We start from the raw sequence: 23,205 nt of genomic DNA, 5'->3' as shown, positions 1-23,205 counted from the left end.
CCACTCATAAATTGTTTTTATGCCATGATGTTAAACTCTTTCTGATCATTTCAGGAGAGGTCACCACCTTGTAGAGTTTTCATCCAGCCTGTGGGGCAAAGGAAAAAATGATAGAAAATCAAAATAATTTGATTCATGAGATGGAATTCAACTTTGAATTCTAGTATGTTGATTAGTAATTTGCAGGCTCTGGGAAATACTGTGTTTTAAACCTAAGAATAGAAACCACTGTTTAAAAATCTAAGAATAGGGATATCCCTGGTGGTTCAGTGGCTAAGAATCCACCTGCCCATGCAGGGGACATGGGTTCGATCCCTGGTCTGGGAAGATCCCACAATCTGTGGCGCAACTAAGCCCACGTGCCACAATTACTGAAGCCCGCATGCCTAGAGCCCATGCTCTGCAACAAGAGAAGCCACCGCAGTGAGAAGCCCACACACCACAACGAGGAGTGGCCCTCCACTGGCCGCAACTAGAGAAAGCCTGTGCGCTGCAATGAATACCCAATGCAGCCAAAAATAAATAAATAAATAAATAAATAAATAGTAAAAAAACAATCTAAGAATAAGTCATTTGCCTCTGTGTAACAGGAGGAAAAACTACCTGGATGAAAATCAAATACTCTGATTACTTCTTAAACCTTAGAAGACACAACTTACTGGTCTTTTCACTTTGGGCTTTTCAGTTAAGGCTGGTAGATTGATTGATTGATTGATTGGTTGATTGATTTTTAACATCTTTATTGGAGTATAATTGCTTTACAATGGTGTGTTAGTTTCTGCTGTATAACAATGTGAATCAGTTATGCATAAACATATATCCCCATATCTCCTCCCTCTTGCATCTCCCTCCACCCTCCCTATCCCACCCCTCTAGGTGGTCACAAAGCACCGAGCTGATCTCCCTGTGCTATCCTGCTGCTTCCCGCTAGCTATCAGGTTTACATTTGGTAGTGTATATAAGTCCATGTCACTCTCTCACTTTGCCCCAGCTTACCCTTCCCCCTCCCCGTGTCCTCAAGTCCATTCTCTATGTCGGCAATGTTATTCCTGTCCTGCCCCTAGGTTCTTCAGAACCTTTTTTTTTTTTTAGATTCCATATATATGTGTTAGCATACGGTATTTGTCTTTCTCTTTCTGACTTACTTCACTCTGTATAACAGACTCTAGGTCTATCCACCTCATTACAAATAGTTCAATTTCGTTTCTTTTTATGGCTGAGTAATATTCCACTGTATATATGTGCCACATCTTCTTTATCCATTCATCTGTCGATGGACACTTAGGTTGCTTCCATGTCCTGGCTATTGTAAATAGATCTGCAATGAACATTGTGATACATGACTCTTTTTGAATTATATTTTTTTCAGGGTATATGCCCAGTAGTGGGATTGCTGGGTCGTATGGTAGTTCTATTTTTACTTTTTTAAGGAACCTCCATACTGTTCTCCATAGTGGCTGTATCAATTTACATTCCCAACAACAGTGCAAAAGGGTTCCCTTTTCTCCACACCCTCTCCAGCGTTTCTTGTTTGTAGATTTTTTGATGATGAACATTCTGACTGGTGTGAGATGATATCTCATTGTAGTTTTGATTTGCTTTTCTCTAATGATTAGTGATGTTGAGCATTCTTTCATGTGTTTGTTGGCAATCTGTATATCTTCTTTGGAGGAATGTCTATTTAGGTCTTCTGCCCATTTTTAGATTGGGTTGTTTGTTTTTTTGACATTGAGCTGCATGAGCTGCTTGTATATTTTGGAAATTAATCCTTTGTCAGTTGCTTCGTTTGTAAATATTTTCCCCCAATCTGAGGGTTGTCTTTTCGTCTTGTTTATGGTTTCCTTTGCTGTGAAAAAACCTTTTAAGTTTCATTAGGTCCCATTTGTTATTTTTGTTTTTATTTCCATTTCTCTAGGAGGTTGGTCAAAAAGGTTCTTGCTGTGATGTATGTCATAGAGTGTTCTGCCTATGAACTCTGTTCCTCTAAGAGTTTGATAGTTTCTGGCCTTACATTTAGGTCTCTAATCCATTTTGAGTTTATTTTTGTGTATGGTGTTAGGGAGTGTTCTAATTTCATTCTTTTACATGTAGCTGTCCAGTTTTCCCAGCACCACTTATTGAAGAGGCTGTCCTTTCTCCATTGTATATTCTTGCCTCCTTTATCAAAAAGATAAGGTGACCGTATGTGTGTGGGTTTATCTCTGGGCTTTCTATCCTGTTCCATTGATCTATATTTCTGTTTTTGTGCCAGTACCATACTGTCTTGATTACTGTAGCTTTGTAGTATAGTCTGAAGTCAGGGAGCCTGATTCCTCCAGCTCCATTTTTCTTTCTCAAGATTGCTTTGGCTATTCGGGGTCTTTTGTGTTTCCATACAAATTGTGAAATTTTTTGTTCTAGTTCTGTCAAAAATGCCGTTGGTAGTTTGATAGGGATTGCACTGAATCTGTAGACTGCTTTCGGTAGTATAGTAATTTTCACAATGTTGATTCTTCCAATCCAAGAACATGGTATATCTCTCCATCTGTTTGTATCATCTTTAATTTCTTTCATCAGTGTCTTACAGTTTTCTGCATACAGGTCTTTGGTCTCCTTAGGTAGGTTTACTTCTAGATATTTTATTCTTTTTGTTGTAATGGTAAATGGGAGTGTTTTCTTAATTTCACTTTCAGATTTTTCATCATTAGTGTATAGGAATGCAAGAGATTTCTGTGCCTTAATTTTGTATCCTGCTACTCTACCAAATTAATTGATTAGCTCTAGTAGTTTTCTGGTGGCATCTTTAGGATTCTCTATGTCTAGTATGGTGTCATCTGCAAACAGTGACAGTTTTACTTCTTCTTTTCCAATTTGGATTCTTTTTATTTCTTTTTCTTCTCTGATTGCTGTGGCTAGAACTTCTAAAACTATGTTGAATAATAGTGGTGAGAGTGGGCAACCTTGTCTTGTTCCTGATCTTAGTGGAAATGGTTTCAGTTTTTCACCATTGAGAATGATGTTTGCTGTGGGTTTGTCATATATGGCCTTTATTATGTTGAGATAAGTTCCCTCTATGCCTACTCTCTGGAGCGTTTTTATCATAAATGGGTTTGAATTTTGTCAAAGCTTTCTGTGCACCTACTGAGATGATCATATGGTTTTTCTCCTTCAGTTTGTTAATATGGTGTATCACATTGATTGATTTGCGTATATTGGGGAATCCTTGCATTCCTGGGATAAATCCCACTTGACCATGGTGTATGACCCTTTAAATATGCTTTTGGATTCTGTTTGTTAGTATTTTGTTGAGGATTTTTGCATCTATGTTCATCAGTGATATTGGCCTGTTGTTTTCTTTTTTTGTGACATCTTTGTCTGGTTTTGGTATCAGGGTGATGGTGGCCTCGTAGAATGAGATTGGGAGTGTTCCTTCCTCCGCTATATTTTGGAAGAGTCTGAGAAGGATAGGTGCTAGCTCTTCTCTAAATGTGTGATAGAATTCGCCTCTGAAGCCATCTGGTCCTGGGCTTTTGTTTGTTGGAAGATTTTTAATCACAGTCTCAATTTCAGTGCTTGTGATTGGTGTGTTTATATTTCCTATTTCTTCCTGGTTCGGTCTCAGAAGGTTGTGCTTTTCTAAGAATTTGTCCATTTCTTCCAGGTTGTCCATTTTATTGGCTAATAGTTGCTTGTAGTAATCTCTCATGATCCTTTGTATTTCTGAAGTGTCAGTTGTTGCTTCTCCTTTTTCATTTCTAATTCTGTTGATTTGAGTCTTCTCCCTTTTCTTCTTGATGAGTCTGGCTGATGGTTTATCAATTTTGTTTATCTTCTCAAAGAACCAACTTTTAGTTTTATTGATCTTAGCTATTGTTTCCTTCATTTCTTTTTCATTTATTTCTGATCTGATCTTTATGGTTTCTTTCCTTCTGCTAACTTTGGGGTTTTTTGTTCTTCTTTCTCTGATTGCTTTAGGTGTAAGATTAGGTTGTTTATTTGAGTTGTTTCTTGTTTCTTGAGGTAGGATTGTATTGCTATAAACTTCCCTCTTAGAACTGCTTTTGCTGCATCCCATAGGTTTTGGTTCGTCATGTTTTCCTTGTCATTTCTTTCGAGGTATTTTTTGATTTTCTCAGTAACCTCTTGGTTGTTTAGTAGTGTATTGTTTAACCTCCATGTGTTTGTATTTTTTACAGATTTTTTCCTGTGATTATATCTAGTCTCATAGCGTTGTAGTCGGAAAAGATACTTGATATGATTTCCATTTTCTTAAATTTACCAAGGCTTGATTTGTGACCCAAGATATGATCTATCTGGAGAATGTTCCATGAGCACTTGAGAAGAAAGTGTATTCTGTTGTTTTTGGATGGAATGTCCTATAAATATCAATTAAATCCATCTTGTTTAATGTGTCACTTAAAGCTTGTGTTTCCTTATTTATTTTCATTTTGGATTATCTGCCTATCTGTGAAAGTGGGGTGTTGAAGTCCCCTACTTTTATTGTGTTACTGTTGATTTCCCCTTGTATGGCTGTTAGCATTTGCCTTATGTATTGAGGTGCTCCTATGTTGGGTGCATAAATATTTACAATTGTTATATCTTCTTCTTGGATTGGTCCCTTGATCATTATGTAGTGTCCTTCTTTGTCTCTTCTAATAGTCTTTATTTTAAAGTCTATTTTGTCTGATACGAGAATTGCTACTCCAGCTTTCTTTTGATTTCCATTTGCATGGAACAACTTTTTCCATCCCCTCACTTTCAGTCTGTATGTGTCTCTAGGTCTGAACTGGGTCTCCTGTAGACAGTATATATACAGGTCTTGGTTTTTTTTTTTTTTTGCAGTACGCGGGCGTCTCACTGTTGTGGCCTCTCTCATTGCGGCGCACAGGCTCCGGACGTGCAGGCTCAGTGGCCGTGGCTCACGGGCCTTGCTGCTCCACGGCATGTGGGATCTTCCCAGACCGGGGCACGAACCCGTGTCCCCTGCATCGGCAGGCGGACTCTCAACCACTGCGCCACCAGGGAAGCCCCAGTTCTTGTTTTTATATCCATTCAGCCAGTCTGTGTCTTTTGGTTGGAGCATTTAATCCATTTAAATTTAAGGTAGTTATCGATATGTATGTTCCTATTACCATTTTCTTAATTGTTTTGGGTTTGTTATTGTAGGTCTTTTCCTTCTCTTGTGTTTCCTGCCTAGAAAAGTTCCTTTAGGAATTGTTGTAAAGCTGGTTTAGTGATGCTGAATTCTCTTAGTTTCTGCTTGTCTGTAAAGGTTTTAATTTCTCCATTGAGTCTGAATGAGATCCTTGTTGGGTAGAGTATTCTTGATTGTAGGTTTTTCTCTTTCATCACTTTAAATATGTCCTGCCACTCCCTTCTGGCTTGCAGAGTTTCTGCTGAAAGATCAGCTGTTAACCTTATGGGGATTCCCTTGTATGTTATTTGTTGCTTTTCCGTTGCTGCTTTTAATATGTTTTCTTTGTATTTAATTTTTTTTTTTTTTTCGGTACCCAGGCCTCTCACTGTTGTGGCCTCTCCCGTTGTGGAGCACAGGCTCCGGACGCGCAGGCTCAGCGGCCATGGCTCACGGGCCCAGCCGCTCCGCGGCATGTGGGATCCTCCCGGACCGGGGCACGAACCCATGTACCCTGCATCGGCAGGCGGACTCTCAACCACTGCGCCACTAGGGAAGCCCCTGTATTTAATTTTTGATAGTTTGATTAATATGTGTCTAGGCATGTTTCTCCTTGGATTTATCCTGTATGGGACTCTCTGTCCTTCCTGGACTTACTTGACTATTTCCTTTCCCATATTAAGGAAGTTTTCAACTATAATCTCTTCAAATATTTTCTCAGTCCCTTTCTTTTTCTCTTCTTCTTCAGGTATCCCTATATAATTCAAATGTTGGTGCATTTAATGTTGTCCCAGAGGTCTCTGAGACTGTCCTCAATTCTTTCCATTCTTTTTTCTTTATTCTGCTCTGCAGTAGTTATTTCCACTGTTTTATCTTCCAGGTCACTTATGCGTTCTTTTGCCTCAATTATTCTGCTACTGATTCCTTCTGGAGAATTTGTAATTTCATTTATTGTGTTTTTCATCATTGTTTGTTTGCTCTTTAGTTGTTATGGGTTCTTGTTAAACGTTTCTTGTATTTTCTCCATTCTCTTTCCAAGATTTTGGATCATCTTTACTGTCATTACTCTGAATTCTTTTTCAGGTAGACTGCTTATTTCCCCTTCATTTGTGTGGTCTGGTGGGTTTTTCCCTTGCTCCTTCATCTGCTGTGTATTTCTCTGTCTTCTCATTTTGCTTAACTTACTGTGTTTGGGGTCTCCTTTCTGCAGGCTGCAGGTTCATAGTTCCCGTTGTTTTTGGTGTCTGCCCCCAGTAGGTAAGGTTGGTTCAGTGGGTTGTGTAGGCTTCCTGATGGAGGGGACTGGTGCCTGTGTTCTGGTGGATGAGGCTGGATCTTGTCTTTCTGGTGGGCAGGATCACGTCCGGTGGTGTGTTTTGGGGTGTCTGTGAACTTATTATAATTTTAGGCAGCCTCTCTGCTAATGGGTGGGGTTGTGTTCCTGTCTTGCTAGTTGTTTGGCATAGGGTGTCCAGCACTGTAGCTTGCTGGTCGTTGAATGGAGCTGGGTCTTAGTGTTGAGATGGAGATCTCTGAGCGAGCTTTCACCGTTTGATATTATATGGGGTGAGGAGGTCTCTGGTATACCTATTTCCTGAGCTCGGCTCTCCCACCTCAGAGGCACGAGCCTGACACCTAGCTGGAGCACCAAGACTCTGTCAGTCACCCAGCTGGTCTTGCTAAAGCCGGGCTGCCTGCAGCAGCCTGACCAATGGAATATTCATATTGGAAATGTTGCCATAGCACTGGGTGTTAGAGGAGATCTCCATCGCTCCATACCAGAAATAAAAAAGGATGGACAGCTCCAGCCTGAGAGGCTTGTCTGCTCACCCACTGGGGTGGATGGGGGCTGGGATGGTGGGTTTATTTTTATTTATTTGTTTGTTTAGATTCTTTAGTTTGTTTTCCTGCCATCCCGAAGGGGGCAGTCATCAGCATTTGGGGAAGTGTTTTGATTTGTCTTCATGTTGGGAAAATACAAAGGTTAGGGGTTGATGTAATGCACAGGAGGGGCATGTGACAGGAATAAGCTTATTCAAGTCATTTCTGATTTGTGTTGGTTTTTTTAAATGCAATATTATTTTTACTCATTTTAAAGCATCCTTAGTGCCAAGAGGACTGTTTGGAAGGAGCCTCCCTTGTCTCCACTTTGATAAGAAAATTGCTCCTCCTGTGACAGCTGACTTCCCACTGCCTGTGATGGGTACAGGGTTGTTCAAAGTGCACGCTCCAAATTCAGCACTCCTTAGCTTCAGAGGGGATTTTGGCTTTAACAGTTATGTGGTTCATCTGTCTCAAACATTTGTTTTGACTCTAGCTCTTGCTTGCTTTACTTTTTTAAGCTTGGAAAGAACAAACCCAGAATAGTCTGGGCCTTCACTTCCAAATGGGGGTTTAGACAAAAGTTTAAAAAGGCACTTGCTTTGTAGCACTTGCCTTGGAACCCCCACGTGTGCCGGTAATCACCTCTATTCCCTCAGACTGCTGGTTGCCAGCCCCTATCCGGCAGGGCCTGTAAACCAGTGCCCCAGCCTTGCCAGGCCATCAGCCACGATTGGCATCTGTCCTGGCATCCCGTGTGCTCCAGGTTCCTTAAAGGCCACGCGCTCCATTCATTGGGTTTATGCTGCCCACCTGCTCAGGCTCAGTTTCTGTGGGTTCTTTGGGGGATGGGGAAGAGGGGACCTTGTCTGTGCCATGTTTGGGGTTCCCCGCCTCAGGCCCCCTCTGGTCCATTCTTACATTGACAGCTGGGAAATCCTGGGCAAGTGCTATAACTTCTCTGTGTTCCAGTTTCCTCCTTGTAAAATGGGCATAAAAAGAGGAGCTACCTGGCATGTAACAAGCTATTACTGAGTAGGGGCCATCTGTGGACTCCGTCTTTACAGCCGTCCACACTGGCAGGCCAGCCCCAGTCCTATAATGCAGATGTTATGGCTTCATTTTTCAGGTGAGAAAATGGAGACTTGTAGAAAGGCCAGCCTGTTTGTCTGATGACCCATAGCTGTTACATATCTGAGCAAATCAATTGGGACACCGATGCCAAAGCTTGTGCACTTTCTATGCTGCAAGCCCGTGTGCTTTTCTGCATGCTGAGGAATTCCATGGGCCCTGTCCCAAAGGATTCCCCTCTAGGAATAGCACTGTTTTTTCTGGTGAGGCTCAGGCTGACTCATCCTTGAGTGGGGCCAATAAAGTATTTCTGGGGAATAAACTCTTTCTATTAACTCACTGGGCCAGGTTATTGAGAACCCCTGCTCACCTTTGACTCCTCAGTTAATTAGAGAATTTGGGATCAAGTGCTTCCAAAATTTACCTGAATTCTTTATTAACTGAGTTAACACAGAGCTTATCAGCTCACAGGGGTCACACCTCACGTGGCTGGAAGAAAGGAAGGGGGTCTTAGATGAATACCAAACTTCAGTCAGACATAGAACATGAAGGGTCATCTCAGTTTGACAAACACAGGAGGAAGTAGCAAATGGGAAGGTAAACTTCACACTCTCCCTGGAGCCCAGCATTAAGCCCTGACCGGATTTGCTGCTCCCACAGGGCACTGCGTTGGTGGTCAGAGAAAGTGTGGCTCCAGAATAAAATTGAATGCTGTGTGAATGGGAAGAAGGAGCCTGAAGGCCAAGGAGGCTCACTAACTTCATGATCTGATTTCTTCCTGCCAGCCACACTGCATATTACAAGCAGGGCTGGAGCTTGGCTCCGCTGGCCAAGCTCCCAGGGCCAGGATAGCCGAGGTATGTCTGGAAAAGAGAGGGCCTTTGCCAAGGCAAGCATCTCCCATGCCAGGCAGACCAGCAAATAAGCTGCCTCTTGAAGTCCCTTCATCTGAATCCCCGAGGAGCCAAGGCTTGTTGAAGTACTAAGTGCAAACTCAGGAGCTGCTGAGTGCCCGGTACTGAGAATATAGAGACAAATGTGCAGAAACCAAGTAGGCTTTCATCTTGTGTTCTAAAAAAAATGTTAATTGATGTTTTTCTGATCCTGAGAGTAATGTGTCTTAGTAAAAAAAAAAATTTAGAAAATTTAAACTGAATCACTCAATCTCTGGGGAGAAACCTTGATAGCATTTTATGGAATTGGATGTGTCTGCTAGCCAAGGAAAAGTGGGACTGGGAAAAAGGCCAGTTTTGTGAATCTTCTTAAAATAGGGTCCAGAATTTCATATTAAAATTTTTTCTTTAAGTTTTGATTGAGACTTTACTTGAAAAATGAAACTAAAGATTATGAAAATAAGTTTATGTTATTCTACACTTAACAGCTCTTGTAATAATAATGGTCAAGGATACTTAGACCCAAGGCAAAAGTTTATTTGCTTTATTAGCATCTTTAAAATAGCAGTGCAGGGCTTCCCTGGTGGCGCAGTGGCTGGGAGTCCGTCTGCCGATGCAGGGGACACGGGTTCGTGCCCCGGTCCAGGAAGATCCCACATGCCGCGGAGCGGCTGGGCCTGTGAGCCATGGCCGCTGAGCCTGTGCGTCCGGAGCCTGTTCTCTGCAACGGGGGAAGCCACAACAGTGAGAGGCCCGCATACCTCCCCCCCCACAAAAAAAAACAACTAGCAGTGCATTAATTACTGAAATGAAAGAAGTAACTGAGTCCTGGGTAGGCAGCTTTTGGATGTGAATATTCCTGTTATAAGGTAACATTCTTTGCTTCATATTTTGCCTTTTTTTTTTAGGACAATAACAGAAAGGTCGTTTTTATGATGGTGCATTTTTCCCAAACACTTCTCTTGATCTTTTAAATTTAAAGCCTTATCTTCTCAAGCATCTTAAAGTGTTATCATCCAAGGATAATTTTGACTTCTTCAACAGTTAACTGATCTAACTCTGCCAGATCCAGACTTAATCAGAGGCTTTGAGTGGTTTGAGCAGTTTCTGAGCATCACTTTCATTGATTTCATGAAAGCCTGCACCTTTGCAACAGGTTTTAGTAGGTTTGCACTGCATCTGAGTTGGATAATCAGATTCTACACTGTCTGGCAATCAGTGACAAAGGGTAGACAGTCTATTCACTGGTCCACATTCCCCGTCAGCTGAGAGCTGGTAATCATAAGTCTTGCAACAGTGCTGAAGGTAAGTTCTCCAAGCTAAAGTCAGTGTAAGCAATGATTGAGGCACAAAAGGAATCAGAGCCAAGGAGAAGCCTTGTTCTTAGAATCTCTCCCATGTACCTCCTGGTGGGGTACCATGTGCCTGGCGGAGGTAAAAAGCACCCTCCCCCCACTAGATCACTATTCCTGATGCTGTCTAAAGCCAGGGCACAGCTAGTTTAGCCACATCATACCAACATTCATCTTTTAAAGGTTCCCTGAGACTTCTTTGACTACAGGATGCCTGCCTGACTATGGAGTGGGGGTGGAGGTGGGCTGGGGTGGTACCTAGCTCCATCGTGACCCTGTTTTTTAAGGTTATGCCCCAGGCAGGATCTAAAACCAGAGCAAAGGGGATGCTGATACTGCTTTGAGATTAAGTGCTCCCTGATGGGGCAGCTATGCTGACTTTATAACCAGTAGTTAGAAAATTTTTCCTTTGGTTAGTAAGGATTTGAACAACATTTGTTAGCATGTGAGGGTTCCCCTCCCATTGCCTCTCCCCACCTGGGAACAAATGCCCAGTACTTTCCAGAAGCTCTCAGTGCCAGCAGCCTCATCTATAAAGAGTATTGTCTGAGGTCAGGTTCACCGGAGAAGAACCTGAGATGGGGATTCCTGGGCACATGATTTACTGCAGAAATGCTCTTGGGAGAAAAGGAGTGAAGGGAACAGAATGGGGCAGAAGACAGGAGCAAACAGGGATGTGCTCTCAGCCTAATCCCATGGGGGCTCTGGAACATGAGTTGCACAGTACAGCTGGTCTCACCTTGAGGCAAAGGGGCAGCCTTTTGCACCCATGTCAATCATAGGCTGCAGAGGAAGGGTGTTATAACCTCCCAGGCGAAGCAGCTCCCATTCAGCCAGGGACTGGAAGTCATCTAGTAAAGGGGTTCTGGGTGCAGCACTTGTGCCATCCACACCAGCAGTCACAGTGTTTGCTGAAGCCCATGCTCTGGGGGCCTCTTTGCCTCATAGCTACAGTGAAGAGTGGAAAACGGAATTAAAGCCTTTCAGTCAAGGGGACTTACATAGCCATGGGAGGGCTGTTATGGTGCTGACAGGCGCAGAAGGGTGATCCATGACATTCCTCCCTGTCGCAGCGTCCGGGAGTGCGTGAGTCATGACCATACACTGAGCGCTCTCATTCCTACGGAAGTCTTTGGTTTTCACTCTTTTTGCTTGTCCCCCACCCCAAGATCCAACCAGAATTCTGTCATTTCTATTAGACTGAGTAGGGTGGAAGAGAGATGTGGAATAATGCAATAAATGCTGGTTTAAATGTTATTTCCTCGCATTTTGGAATTAACAAAAATAAGGTAGTTCAGCAGTTCTCAGACAATCAAAAGCAGTCTTAGATCAAAGCTGAGTAAACAGAAGTCCCCTCAAGTTCCAGAGTAAATTTTTAAAGCCTAGTGAGTCCTTCACATCCATGTAAAGCCTGAAGAAGTCTTCGGGGTGATAAATCTTTGAGAACGGATAGACCTTTGACTTAAATTGAAAACCTCTCTCCTGGTTTGAAAGGGATTTCCAGTGAGATGTTGAGCTTTGGAACTGGGTTGAGTAATATAATTTATGTATATCCTGGGATGCTCTTGAGAGTAATTACACCAGAACGACAGACGTAAACCAAGACTGTCCCAGGGAGTTAAGGTCACCTAGGCTTGAGCTCGCTGCTTCTAATGCCCACAGGCCAGTTAGCTAGTATTTAGAGTAGCTTGTACTTGGGCCAATTGTGGACATTGCTTCTTGGGTGAGGAATTATAAGGAAGAGAAAGGTGACAAGAGGCCACCAACAGTGAATCATTAGGACCAATCTTTGGGCCATGCAGTTCGTAAGACAGCATTTGAGAAATTCTTCACTGGTTTTCCTTATTGAGATTGCCGCTGCATGTTCTCGAGATTCCAAGAGCAGCCCCTCACGCTGCCCTGTAAATGTCTGTTTCTCTGCTGGAAGATGTTCCCCTTCTAAGCTGTGAGCTCTTCAAGGACAGGGACTAATGTCATTCAGATCTGTGTCCTCAGTGCTGATCGTGGGAGGTGATGTGATGACTCAGCCACTCGATGCTCAGGGTCTGTTCCAAATCCTGTGCCATGCCCATATTAGATATGCAAACTTACCTGCTACCCACGAGTGTTTGGGGCAAGATGGGTGAAGGAAACCTTGGAGGAAGGGCTGAGGAAAGGTGTTCCTGACAGTGGGAACAACTAGGCAAAAGTGTGGAAAGTGTGGAAATGAGACCAAGAAAAGGATATTTGTAGAATAGTGACATATGTGCTCAGAGAGGTAGGGGCCAAATGGATGCCAGTGTTAAGATTTTGAGTTTTATTATGTTCATAATGGAGAGAGGCATTTTAAGAAGATTCCTCAAGAAACCTGTAGAATGGACCAAAAAAAGGCAAACTCATAGCAGTGGCTCCCAAAGCATTGCACAGTGGAACACTTACTGTATCACCTATCATGAATTGAAAATGCTTATCTCAGGCCCCACAATCTCAGAGTATACTCAGGGTCTACTCAGACCACTGGGGCATGGCCTGGGAATCTGTATTTTTTAAGGTGCTCCCAAACCAATTTTAATGCAGGAGGTCCCAAGTCCACATGAGGGATGCTGACTAAGGTCACAGAGAACCGTTAGAAAACTTAACAGTCACTGAGGTCAGTTATCCCCATTAGATATCTAGATTGGATGCTGAAAGATAAGCTACAGTTCCCTTTTATATTTATATATCTCCTGTGTTTTATTTCGTTGTATTTCGGGTTGTTTCTGTTGCTGTTTCTTTGTTGCTATTTTCTAAATAAAGTTTTATTGATGTTTAGAAAACAGACAAAAGTACACAAATCATTAGGCGCTCAGCTCAGTGAATTTTCACAATGATCACACCTGAGAACATCCCCAGCACCCCGAGAACTCCCTTCCACTTGCCACCCGCCAATTATTATCTTGACTTCTAATCCCACAGATGAGTTATTTGTTTTTTGTCATTTCTACTTTTTGTGTTTGATAATGTTCATAATATATTAGTGTAATAGTATATGTGTATAACATATAACTAAGTAGGTATGTTGTGGTAAGTGCTCACATTTTTTTTTTTCTGATTAGACAACTTAAACTTTTTTTATTTCACCCATCTACCTGGAAGTGTGGGTCTGGGCTGAGGTGCAGGTCTTGGAAATTGGAGGAGGGAGCATGGGTGACATTTCAGAGCCAGAATCCACACAGGTTGGTTCCTTTTGGCTGCCATTGTGTGTTGCAGAGTTGCCAAGGCCCTCGAGAAGATCAGGGCCTTGGTAGGGGAAGGAGATAGGTTTTAGAGTCAGTCAAGAATGACCTTGGGGGCTTCCCTGGTGGCGCAGTGGTTGAGAGTCTGCCTGCTGATGCAGGGGACATGGGTTCGTGCCCTGGTCCAGGAAGATCCCACATGCCGCGGAGCGGCTAGGCCCGTGAGCCATGGCTGCTGAGCCTGCACGTCCGGAGCCTGTGCTCCACAGCAGGAGAGGTCACAACAGTGAGAGGCCCACGTACCGCAAAAAAAAAAAAAAAAGAATAACCTTAAGGAAGTCCCATGACCTCATTGAACTCTAGCACCCCAGCTTCTAGACATTCAGCCAGTGCTAGTTCTGTTCTGTGCCTTCTCCTTTTCCCAAATCTGCAAACATTCTGTCTCCCCTCAGAAGTCTTGATTTGGCCTCAGTGAGTCAGAGAGGCCCTGTGGGTTATGAAGAGCCTCCTGCTTTCCATTGACTTTGGTTGTAAACCATGTGTGCAGGTGGAAAGATGGCAGCTCCCCGTGGCCCCTTTCCTGGTTTTCTCGAGCCTGTCTGTAGAGTCCACCCAGGCCAGCTATGCTGGGAACCCTCTCCTTGCCCTTGCACCTACCCCCACCCTGGGAAGCCTTGCTGAGGGTGCAGCTCAGCCCTCATTGCTTCATGCTGTAGAAAGAATCCCTGTGTTTTCCTTGGTGCGATTTTCTTAGCGTTTATTTTTCCTCAACTAGTAAGGTTTTGAAAGGCAAGATTAGGGTGTGAGCCAGAAAGGCGACTTGGATGCCTTTTAATGCAAACCTAAGGAGGCATCCAGCTCACGTGTGGGCTGTCCCGTTTCACCAGGAGAGCACCGGGGTTCAGAGCCAAAGGGTTGATTAAGAATGAAGAGTGTTCTTACTAATAAGAACCTGCTGTATAAAAAAAAAAAAGAATAAAATTCAAAAAAAATAATAATTGCTTTAAAAAAATCACATTTTTAACTCTTTTTATCCCTACATCTTCCAAACTTTTTGACCCCAAAACCCTTTTTTAAAATGTAATACCCACAGAACTAATGTTTTACGGAACACAGTTAGGGAAACTCTGATATACAATAACAAACATGATTAAAAAAAAAAAAATGAAGAGTGGTTTTGTCCTCTGCACCATCTTCCCAGAGAACCTCTGGCAAGGGTGGCAGGGCAAGTGGGCAGTCAGAGGAGGATGGGGACTTGGCCTGTCAGAGGCTCCTCATTCCAGCACAGCCAACAGTGGCTGTTGTCTGAGAACTTCCCTAAAGCAGGACCATGTCTGCTGAAGCCTGGATTTGCCTGCCTGGGGCTCCTCCACACACCTGTCCTGGTGCAGCCGGCCCATCTGTTGGTACTTTTTGTCTTTCAGGAGGAAATGGGCATTTCCTGTGAACTGCTGGAATCGGACTTCCTCAAATGCAGTGTGGGATTCCCTTTCATGAGGTCAAAGTCAAAGGTAAGGGGCAGGGACGGGGCACTTCCTTGGCAGCACCCCCGGCCCTTCCCACCAGCCACTCATTCTGCAACTGCCTCCCCGAGGTTTCGTCCACACCCCACTGCAGCAGGGTGACCAGCAAAGCCCTGCCTGGGCACAGCCAGCCCTGTCCATGGCCATCTCCAAGTCTGTTCCAGGGGGCCGTGGACATGTGGTCCTTCCCCTTGATCCATGTGACATACCGCAGATGTGAGACACACACCACGGCCTTTGTACTTTGTCAATCACCATCTGGTTGGCCTCTTAACATTTTATTTTCTGGGACATCCCATGCCACTTTGAGTCCCTGGGACAACATAGGAGAAGATGTGGTCTGGACTAGTGACCTACAGTCCTGGCTGTCACCCCCCGGGAACTCACAGTTTTTTGAAGAGGCCTCTTAAAATATAAATAATTGTATTGCACTTCATTTTTTCAGAAAAGTACAAGAAAGTACAGTCACTTTGGTATTTATAAGGAGCCAAATTTTCTAAGCGCAAACAATAATATGGTTTAGCATATTTGGAGATTCATGGAACATTCTAGTATGTGCCATCACTATAAAGAGATGCAAAGACATAGAAGATGTGATTTTTGGAGGTAAAACTAGACTCTAAAAGACCAGTTCTGCCTTTTTAAATGGAAGCTGTTTTCCCTGCTCTGATTTGAAGGAAATTTTATATTCCTTTGTCTACCTTTTTTCCCTTCCTAAAAAAAAAAAAAGAAAGTTTAATCCTTTTATCCTGCCTATGTCATAGAATTGGATCATTTTAATCTCTAAGGCTTTTTGGTCTCAGTACATAGGAGCTGTTTTGCAAACCAGTTGTGAGAATGTTCTAGTAAGGAAGATTTGCTCATTTCTTAGCAAATCACTTGAATCCCTCCGCCTCGTTGAATGTACCTGCTCCAAACTGTGGTGGCTCTTACATCTGTGATTCCTCAGCCTTTTTTCTGGCTCTGATCCTCATTCTGTCCACATTCATCCCAGGAGAAGGGAAGCCCCAAGTGGTGGCTGTCCTCAGAAAAGCTGGCAGAATATGGGCCAAGTCCTGTGAGATTCCAGGTAGGGTGAGGATGCAGGAGGAGGACCCTGAATGCTGGGCATCATTGCCTGTAGTAAAATATGGCACGCACATGCACACATACACACACACACACACACACACACACACAAATTTTATTGACATCTTTTGAGCAACAGGAAATAGACTTAATTGAAACACTTTAAAAGTAGCCATTTTGGGCTTCCCTGATGGTTGAGAGTCCGCCTGCCGTTGCAGGGGACACAGGTTCATGCCCCGGTCTGGGAGGATCCCACATGCCACGGAGCGGCTGGGCCCGTGGGCCATCGCCGCTGAGCCTGCGCGTCCGGAGCCTGTGCTCTGCAACAGTGAGAGGCCTGCATACCGCAAAAAAAAAAAAAAAAAAAAAAAGTAGCCATTTTGTTGTAAAATCCAGCCTCCCTCCCTCAAACCTGAGGTGCGTCTTGCTAGTTTTAAAGATATTTTAAAAGCAAAACTTATCATTGCAGATGGATCCAGGATCACTTCCCATAAAGAGAAAGTGAATAAATGAATACAATGAAAATAAAGTAATCTTGACTTATGGGGCCTTAAATTTTGTTAAAATTCATTCTCTCTCAAAATAGTCACAGAGCCAACAGAAGTATGGATGTTGGATGTTGGATTTTTTTTCCAGCTTGGTAATGTCACTGCCTTCCTCCACATACAGAAGTGAAGGCCTATAGCAAGGCTGGTCCTGGAGGTAGGGCTCTAGGGGTGAGTCCCTGGAGAAAGCCCCAGAAGCGACCCAGCAGGGATGGCACTCTCTCTATCCACAGCCCAGCTTGTCCTGCCCTGCCCTCAGACCCTGTGGGTCATCAGGCTCCAGACCACCTGCTAAGCCTCATGACCACACTATCTGCTTACTTCGCTGGCCGTATGTTTCTGTCTCTCATGACCAGCCTGCCCGGTTCCTGACCTTCTGTTCTCCCAGGCCTCTGGCTCTCATTTTGGCTTTGTGCCCAAATCTTTTGCTTCTTACCTCACTTTGATCTTTAGAGGGTTTAATTCAGATCTCCTGCCAGTTCAGACTCTCTGCTGCAATGAGACCCTTGACTTTCCCTTCTTTTGGGTCCTCCAGCTCTGTTTCCTGTCCTGTCTCCATGCCCCATCCTCACTGTAAGCTGACAGGTCTCACTGCAACAGAAATTTCTGTCTAGAAAGGGATGTCCAGCATCCACTCTAGTTGATGGTCCAATGTCATGATCCAGCGTTCATTACTTTCAGGTAGCATTCAGTTCAGTAGAATCCAGTGTTGCAAAGTTAGACCATTGCCTAGAATTCGTCATAAAGGAACAAAATGATGTCATAAAGGAACAAATATTTAGATGTTAAATAAGTCATAGACTCTCAGAACTTGATGGAATTTAAGGATCATTTTGTCCACCCTCTTCTTTTTTATTGAAATGCAAAGAGATCGAGTATCTTGGCCAAGATCACATAGTTTGTGGTAGAGCCTGGCTCTATAAGCCCTACCCGAGGGGTCCTTCCTGATTCCCACACTTGCCCGGTGTGTATATGGTGAAAACCATTTGCTTGGAGCAGTGTTCCCCGAATCACAGGGTGCCCACCACTGGGAGTACCTGAGATGATTTTGGATGGCTCATGAGATGATTTTAGGTGATACATGGACATAGCACTAAACCACGTTGACTCTAACAGTGAGAAATTTATTACCTTTTCAACACTCTTTCAATCCTAACTTTCTGTGGGAGAAATTCTCCGGTAGCTCTACAATATCTCTAACACCTCCCTATCAGTCATTAATCTCCCTTTTATCAAAATAGAGCAGACCTTAGGCCCAGAGCCTTCAGCAGGCAACAGAATTCAACACCCCTTTGTTTCCATTATGTTTATTTTTATGATGATCTCCTCTTTATGGCAAGTGATCCTGGATTCCCATCTGTGATAGTGATATAAATTCTTCTCTTTAAAATAGTCTTTAAACAGCAAGAGTGAGGCAATAAAAATACAAAGTACATATCACAGGTGATATGATAAGCAGATGTAGCAAAAAACTGGGATGATGGTGTGTGAGTGAAATTTAGGAAGTCCTGGTTTAAGAGTTCAAGCGTATCGCTTCCTAACGAAAACCTCAGTTGCTGAAAAGGACAGCGTGCCTCTCGCCAGAGTGGGCTCTGGGTTTTATTGCTCAAGTTGTATCTCTGGCCTGACCATCAGAGAGAAATGCACACAGAATAAAGCTTGCCGTGCAAATGAGCAACCAGAGGTCATAAACTGCAGAAGATTGTAGTGTTTAAGTTTGGAATGCTGGCTGATGCCAAATGTCACTTTCTTTTCCCATAGTATGAATTCAGCGTGATCTTTGATACAAGCCACCTGTCTGGGGAAGAGGAAGTTCTTAGCTTCATCGTTACTGCTCAGAGGTAAGGGGGATTTAAATTTTTTCCAAAGATGAAAGATTTATGGGACCAAGAAAGGTCATGCCCTGGTCATGCTTTGATGATGATGCCCAAAACGCCGAGGAGGAAGGAACTGCTCAGTGATAAAGCCCCAAACCGCTGCATAGAATCGGGTCTCTCAAGGATGGTGCTTGTCTAGTTCCGCTTGTGCAGACACCAGCTCAGAGAGAGCTGGGAAGGACTAGGGGTTCATCCAGTCAGAGGTAAATGATTTTACAGCTGAGGAGAGACAGGCCTGGAGTGGTCAGGATTCCAGCCCAAGCCTGTGTGGTTGGTTAGTTCACAAGTGTCCTCTGTGGTCAGTGGCTTCTCATGCATGTATCCCAGCATCCCTTGATGCGAGGACAGGGCTCCTGCAGCCTGAGGGCCTGGCCAAGCCTGTTGGTGGAGGCCCCCAAGAGATGGTCCTCAAGAGAGGGCTTGTCCTAGGAGCTGAGTGGACAGATAGGGAAGGGGACAGTGCAGTAGTGATGTCTTCCCTCAGGACTGTGCTCCTGCCTCTCTCTCTCCAGTATAGCCAAGGGTGCTTGAGAGAGACTCTGGGGTCGTGAGCTGCCTCCACAAGCCAGAATCCACACGTGCCTTGAAGTACCATCTGGGTAGCCCTTGGCCGATAGCTGGGCTGGAAGGAGAGGTATTTAGGTGGGTGAATAGGGAGATACAAGCTTTGACTGCATAGGTTGGATACCCAAGGCAGCCTTTTTATTTGAATTTTTATTTGGAAATGATTTTAAACTTAACAGAAATGTTGCAAAGAATAGTGCAAGGAACTCCTGTATACCCTTTACCCAGATTCACTCAGCCTTGACGTGCTGCCTCATTTAGTTTATCATTCTCTTTCTATGTATGATGTTTTCCACTTAACCATCTGAAAGTAAGTTGCAGATATCATGCCTCTTTACCCAAAAGTGTCTCCATGTGTTTCCTAAGAATGAGACCATTCTCTAAAATAACCCCAGTATAGTTATAAAATTCAGGAAATTTAACACTGATACAATGCTATTATCTAATCTCTAGTCCATGTTCCAGTTGTCCCAAAAATGACTTTGTAGCCACTTTTTTACTGGTCCAGAGTCTGATCAAGGATCAGGCATTCAGTTATCATGTCTTATCTCTAGTTGCCTTAATCTCCAAGACAAACTTTCATGCCAAGGGATCTGAATCTATCCCAGAGGTGGTCTGGAGATCTGAACCAAACACTGTGAAGCCCAAGGTCAGGCAAGATCCACAGAAAAAAAGGTGAGATAACAAAATCAGGAACCTCATGGCTAATGGAGGCCGGGAAAATGGAAGGCCAGACACTAGATGAGCAGACCATGAAACCAGGGGCTGCAAGTCAACCAGAGAAAGGCGATTGTGCAGCCACAGGTTAGCATGCGGCCAAGACTGGAGACCCACTGAATCTGGGGTGCAGAGCGAGGCAAGGGGCTAAGCGTTGTAAAACTAAGGCCCCCACCCACATGGTCACCTCTGAAATGAGGGTGCTCAACCCAAGACTTCCTCCAAGGAGGACTGCACCCTTGGGCACTAGGAAGGCGCTCCTGGTCCCACATTCTGAGAGAGAAGGTCATCTCCCGGACTTTTCAGATGAGCCCCATGGTGCAAGATAACAGGTGCCGGCTCAGCCATCTATCTGACCCCCAGGTAGAGCAAGGGGTCCTGCTCTGGACCACTGCTCTCAACCCCATTCATGTCCATCAAGTGTAAAGCACTGAGCAGAAGCTGAGAGGGAGCAGGGATGAATGAGAGAGAGTCTTCCATCTCAAACCTCATCAAGACAGGGTCAGTCTAGAGACAGAGGCAGACACGGCTCAGTGCAGGAAGTAGGGCAGAACAGCCCAGGGCAGGCACTGTCCCTCACTCATTCTACAAACCTTTGAGCACTTACTACGACCAGCCACTGTGTGAGACAAGGGGAGATACAGCAGGGACCAAAGTTAGTAAAAGCCCTTCTCTTGGGCTCCTACAGTCGCTTCAAGCCTCAAAGCAAATTCACAAATCCATAATCAAAGTGTCTCCTGTCCCATGAAATAATCAAAACTTGATTTCAAGTTAAGGCTTCCTCCCCTCTGCCAGGGCAAGGCTGCAGGAGGGAAGCCTTTCTCTGGGAATAGTCTAGCTTTTCTGCAGTGGTGCTTCTACTGGCCCTCTCCCCCTTTTCCTGAGAGCCCCCCAGGCTCACAGTAGGGGTTGTGAGAGGTAAAAGGCAAACAGGAAAGGTCTTACTTACCAGGCACTGCTGCAGGCACTCACTCAGTCTGGGTATGCAGAGCTGGCTCCTCCCCTTTGGGGACCCCCTCCACCCTCCCACTACTGGGGAGGCTCACCTGTGCTTCCTCCCTCACCACATCTTCCAACCTCAGCCTCTAGGCGGCCAAAGATGCCTTCAGTTCCTGCTGCCGAGACAGTGCCCCGAGACAGGACCAAAGGTGACCCTACCCTGGCTCTTGCTTGTAGATCCCACTCAGGAATCTTTGCCCTGACAGTCTCTGGAAAGGCAGGTGATCCTTGTGGAGTCAGGAGGGGAAAGCCAGCAGCCCCCTCCCCTTAAGTTTCCTGGGCCTGCATCTGACTGTCCTGATCAAGGTCCCCTGAAGCTTAAAAGGCAGTCACCCTCCCCTGACCACAAACCATTTTCTCCAAAATCTGTCTCCAAGAATCCTCCTTTCCCGACTCTGTTACATCCTTGACATTATAGTTTGGGTTGTTGCCACCAGACATAGTAAATCCTGGTTTAGTGCTTTCCTCTGAATTTTGGCATCTATTACGCCTCAGCCAAAACTTGGATTTTAACACCCTGTCGTACTCACCCCAGCCTGGGTGATTCTTGAATTTTCACAAAAACACCAATTAGTCAAAGGTTAGACTAAGATTCTTCCCAAGTGCTGAATCTTTCAACATCACCCTTGGTCCATTCTTGCCTCTTACTAATTAATGGCTTTGCCCGCAAAGCCTGAAGTCACTGGGCATTTGGGAGGTTCAGGTCAGGCCCCAACATATACAACCCAACAGTAGACAGCAGCAGGACTGGTGGGGCAAACACTTAACGAGGTTTTGTTTTATTTTTTCACTGGAGTCCTTCCTCAGTCTCAGTGTTATTTAAAACTCACAGAATTAAGATTAATTTTCCTTTGGGAACCACTGTGAAGCTGGAAGGATACATTTTCAGAGCCCCTCAATCCACCACCACTGTAGCATATTTTTGCGTTTAATGCTGCTTTCTCTATTTTTTTTTTTAGCATTTTCCTTAATATTTTAGAGAATGTTCTTGTCTTAAAAATGAGAGCACAGCACGTCACAGTGGTTGTTGGACCCTCTTTACCTTGTGTTGGCATATCCAACCTCCACTCCAAAGGTGATGACTTCCTGGCCTTTAGTTCAGCACTAGTGGGACTTAACAAACACTAATTATATCCTACATATTGCAGTAGGACATGCAAACCAGATGGAAATAAGAACCACAGTGAATGTTAAAATACAGCCCAGCAATCCCCCAACTCCTGCACAACTTTCCAGTGCAGCATGGCTCCCGCTGTCTGTCAGGGTAGCATTGCCACAGGAATAATAGCATTTCAACACAGATGACAATTGTCTGAGCTTGCCAGCTTTGAAATCATGCAAGACGTGATTTTTTATTCACACTATTTTCAATATCACATCATTCACGTTTACATAAAGCATGGCTGTGATCTAATAGAAACGCAAAGCATAGAGAAGGTAGACTTTGTTCCCACTGCTGGAATCCAAGAAGGGCTTCACTGGGGAGGTGGCATTTACACAGAGGAGTCTGTTTTGGGGCTGAAGAAGCCTAGGCACAGTGGTGAGGATGTGCATGGCACAGCCTACTCTGTCACACCCATGTGACTGGTGGGCATTGAAGTGTGTTGGGGATTCCTGACCATCTCAGAGGAAGGGTGGGGGACATACAAGGGTGGGGGAAGGGCAGTAGAAGGAAGCTGAGGCTGAAAGAGGAGATTGGGCTGGGCCACGGAGGGCCTTGACAGCCTCAACTGCATTCCCCAGGCAGTGGGGAGCCACTGAAAGTTTTTGAAGAGGGGAGTGATACAATGCAATGGCTTGCCCACAGAGCACAAGACTGTTGGACTTAATAAAGGGGGGCAGATGCTTATTCCAACCTGAAAATTATTCTGCTGTTCCTAGGATCCACAGAAAACTCGCCATTGTTGGGCAGATCTATCAGTGTGCTGTCTGGGTCTCTCAACACCTGGAGCAGCTGATATTCATGGGAAGGAACATTTGGGCAGGAAATATGACATGGAAGAGACTTTTCCTTGTCAAAAAGAGGAAACTCCACCTACTTCCCAATCCCATTTAGGGCTAATCAGAGGTGTCAAAGAAGGGGAGCAAACAACACAATGGCAGAAACTTTATCTACTAGAATCTCATGTCCATAGACCAGTGGTGTTCTGATCTTAGGAGCCCATTGGAATCACCTGGGAGCCTTAAAAACTACCGATGCCTGGTCCACCCTACAGGGATCCTGATCTAATTTGTCTGGGGTGAGATCTGGGCATTGGGATTTTTTTAAAGGTTCATCAAGTGATTACTCTGTATAGTCCCTTACTCTATACTGGGCACATTTTCACTCAACACACATCTGTTAAGCACCTACTATTTGCCAGATGCAGTGCTGGGCATATAAGAAAATGCTAATAACTTAATTAAAGAACATCCCTTTATGTACATTGATATTTCTATATAGCATTAGGGAACACCTAGTACTGGTC

The 23,205-nt window shown here is 44.3% G+C and overlaps 1 protein-coding gene across 1 annotated transcript in view; it reads left to right on the top strand.

Moving 5' to 3' along the window:
* Positions 1–23,205, top strand: part of ITGA9 (integrin subunit alpha 9) — a 296,584-nt gene that overhangs the window by 262,464 nt on the left and 10,915 nt on the right. Inside the window, exons 19-20 of the mRNA XM_081247512.1 lie at positions 14,869–14,955; positions 18,342–18,421. Coding sequence (XP_081103638.1) covers positions 14,869–14,955; positions 18,342–18,421 — 167 coding nt within the window. The remainder of the gene's footprint in view (positions 1–14,868; positions 14,956–18,341; positions 18,422–23,205) is intronic.

The sequence above is a fragment of the Mesoplodon bidens genome (assembly GCF_964165515.1).
Source record: "Mesoplodon bidens genome assembly, chromosome: 10".
Classification (NCBI taxonomy): Eukaryota; Metazoa; Chordata; class Mammalia; order Artiodactyla; family Ziphiidae; genus Mesoplodon; species Mesoplodon bidens.
Note: the sequence above shows the minus strand (reverse complement) of the source record. Positions and strands in the feature narration are given on the sequence as shown.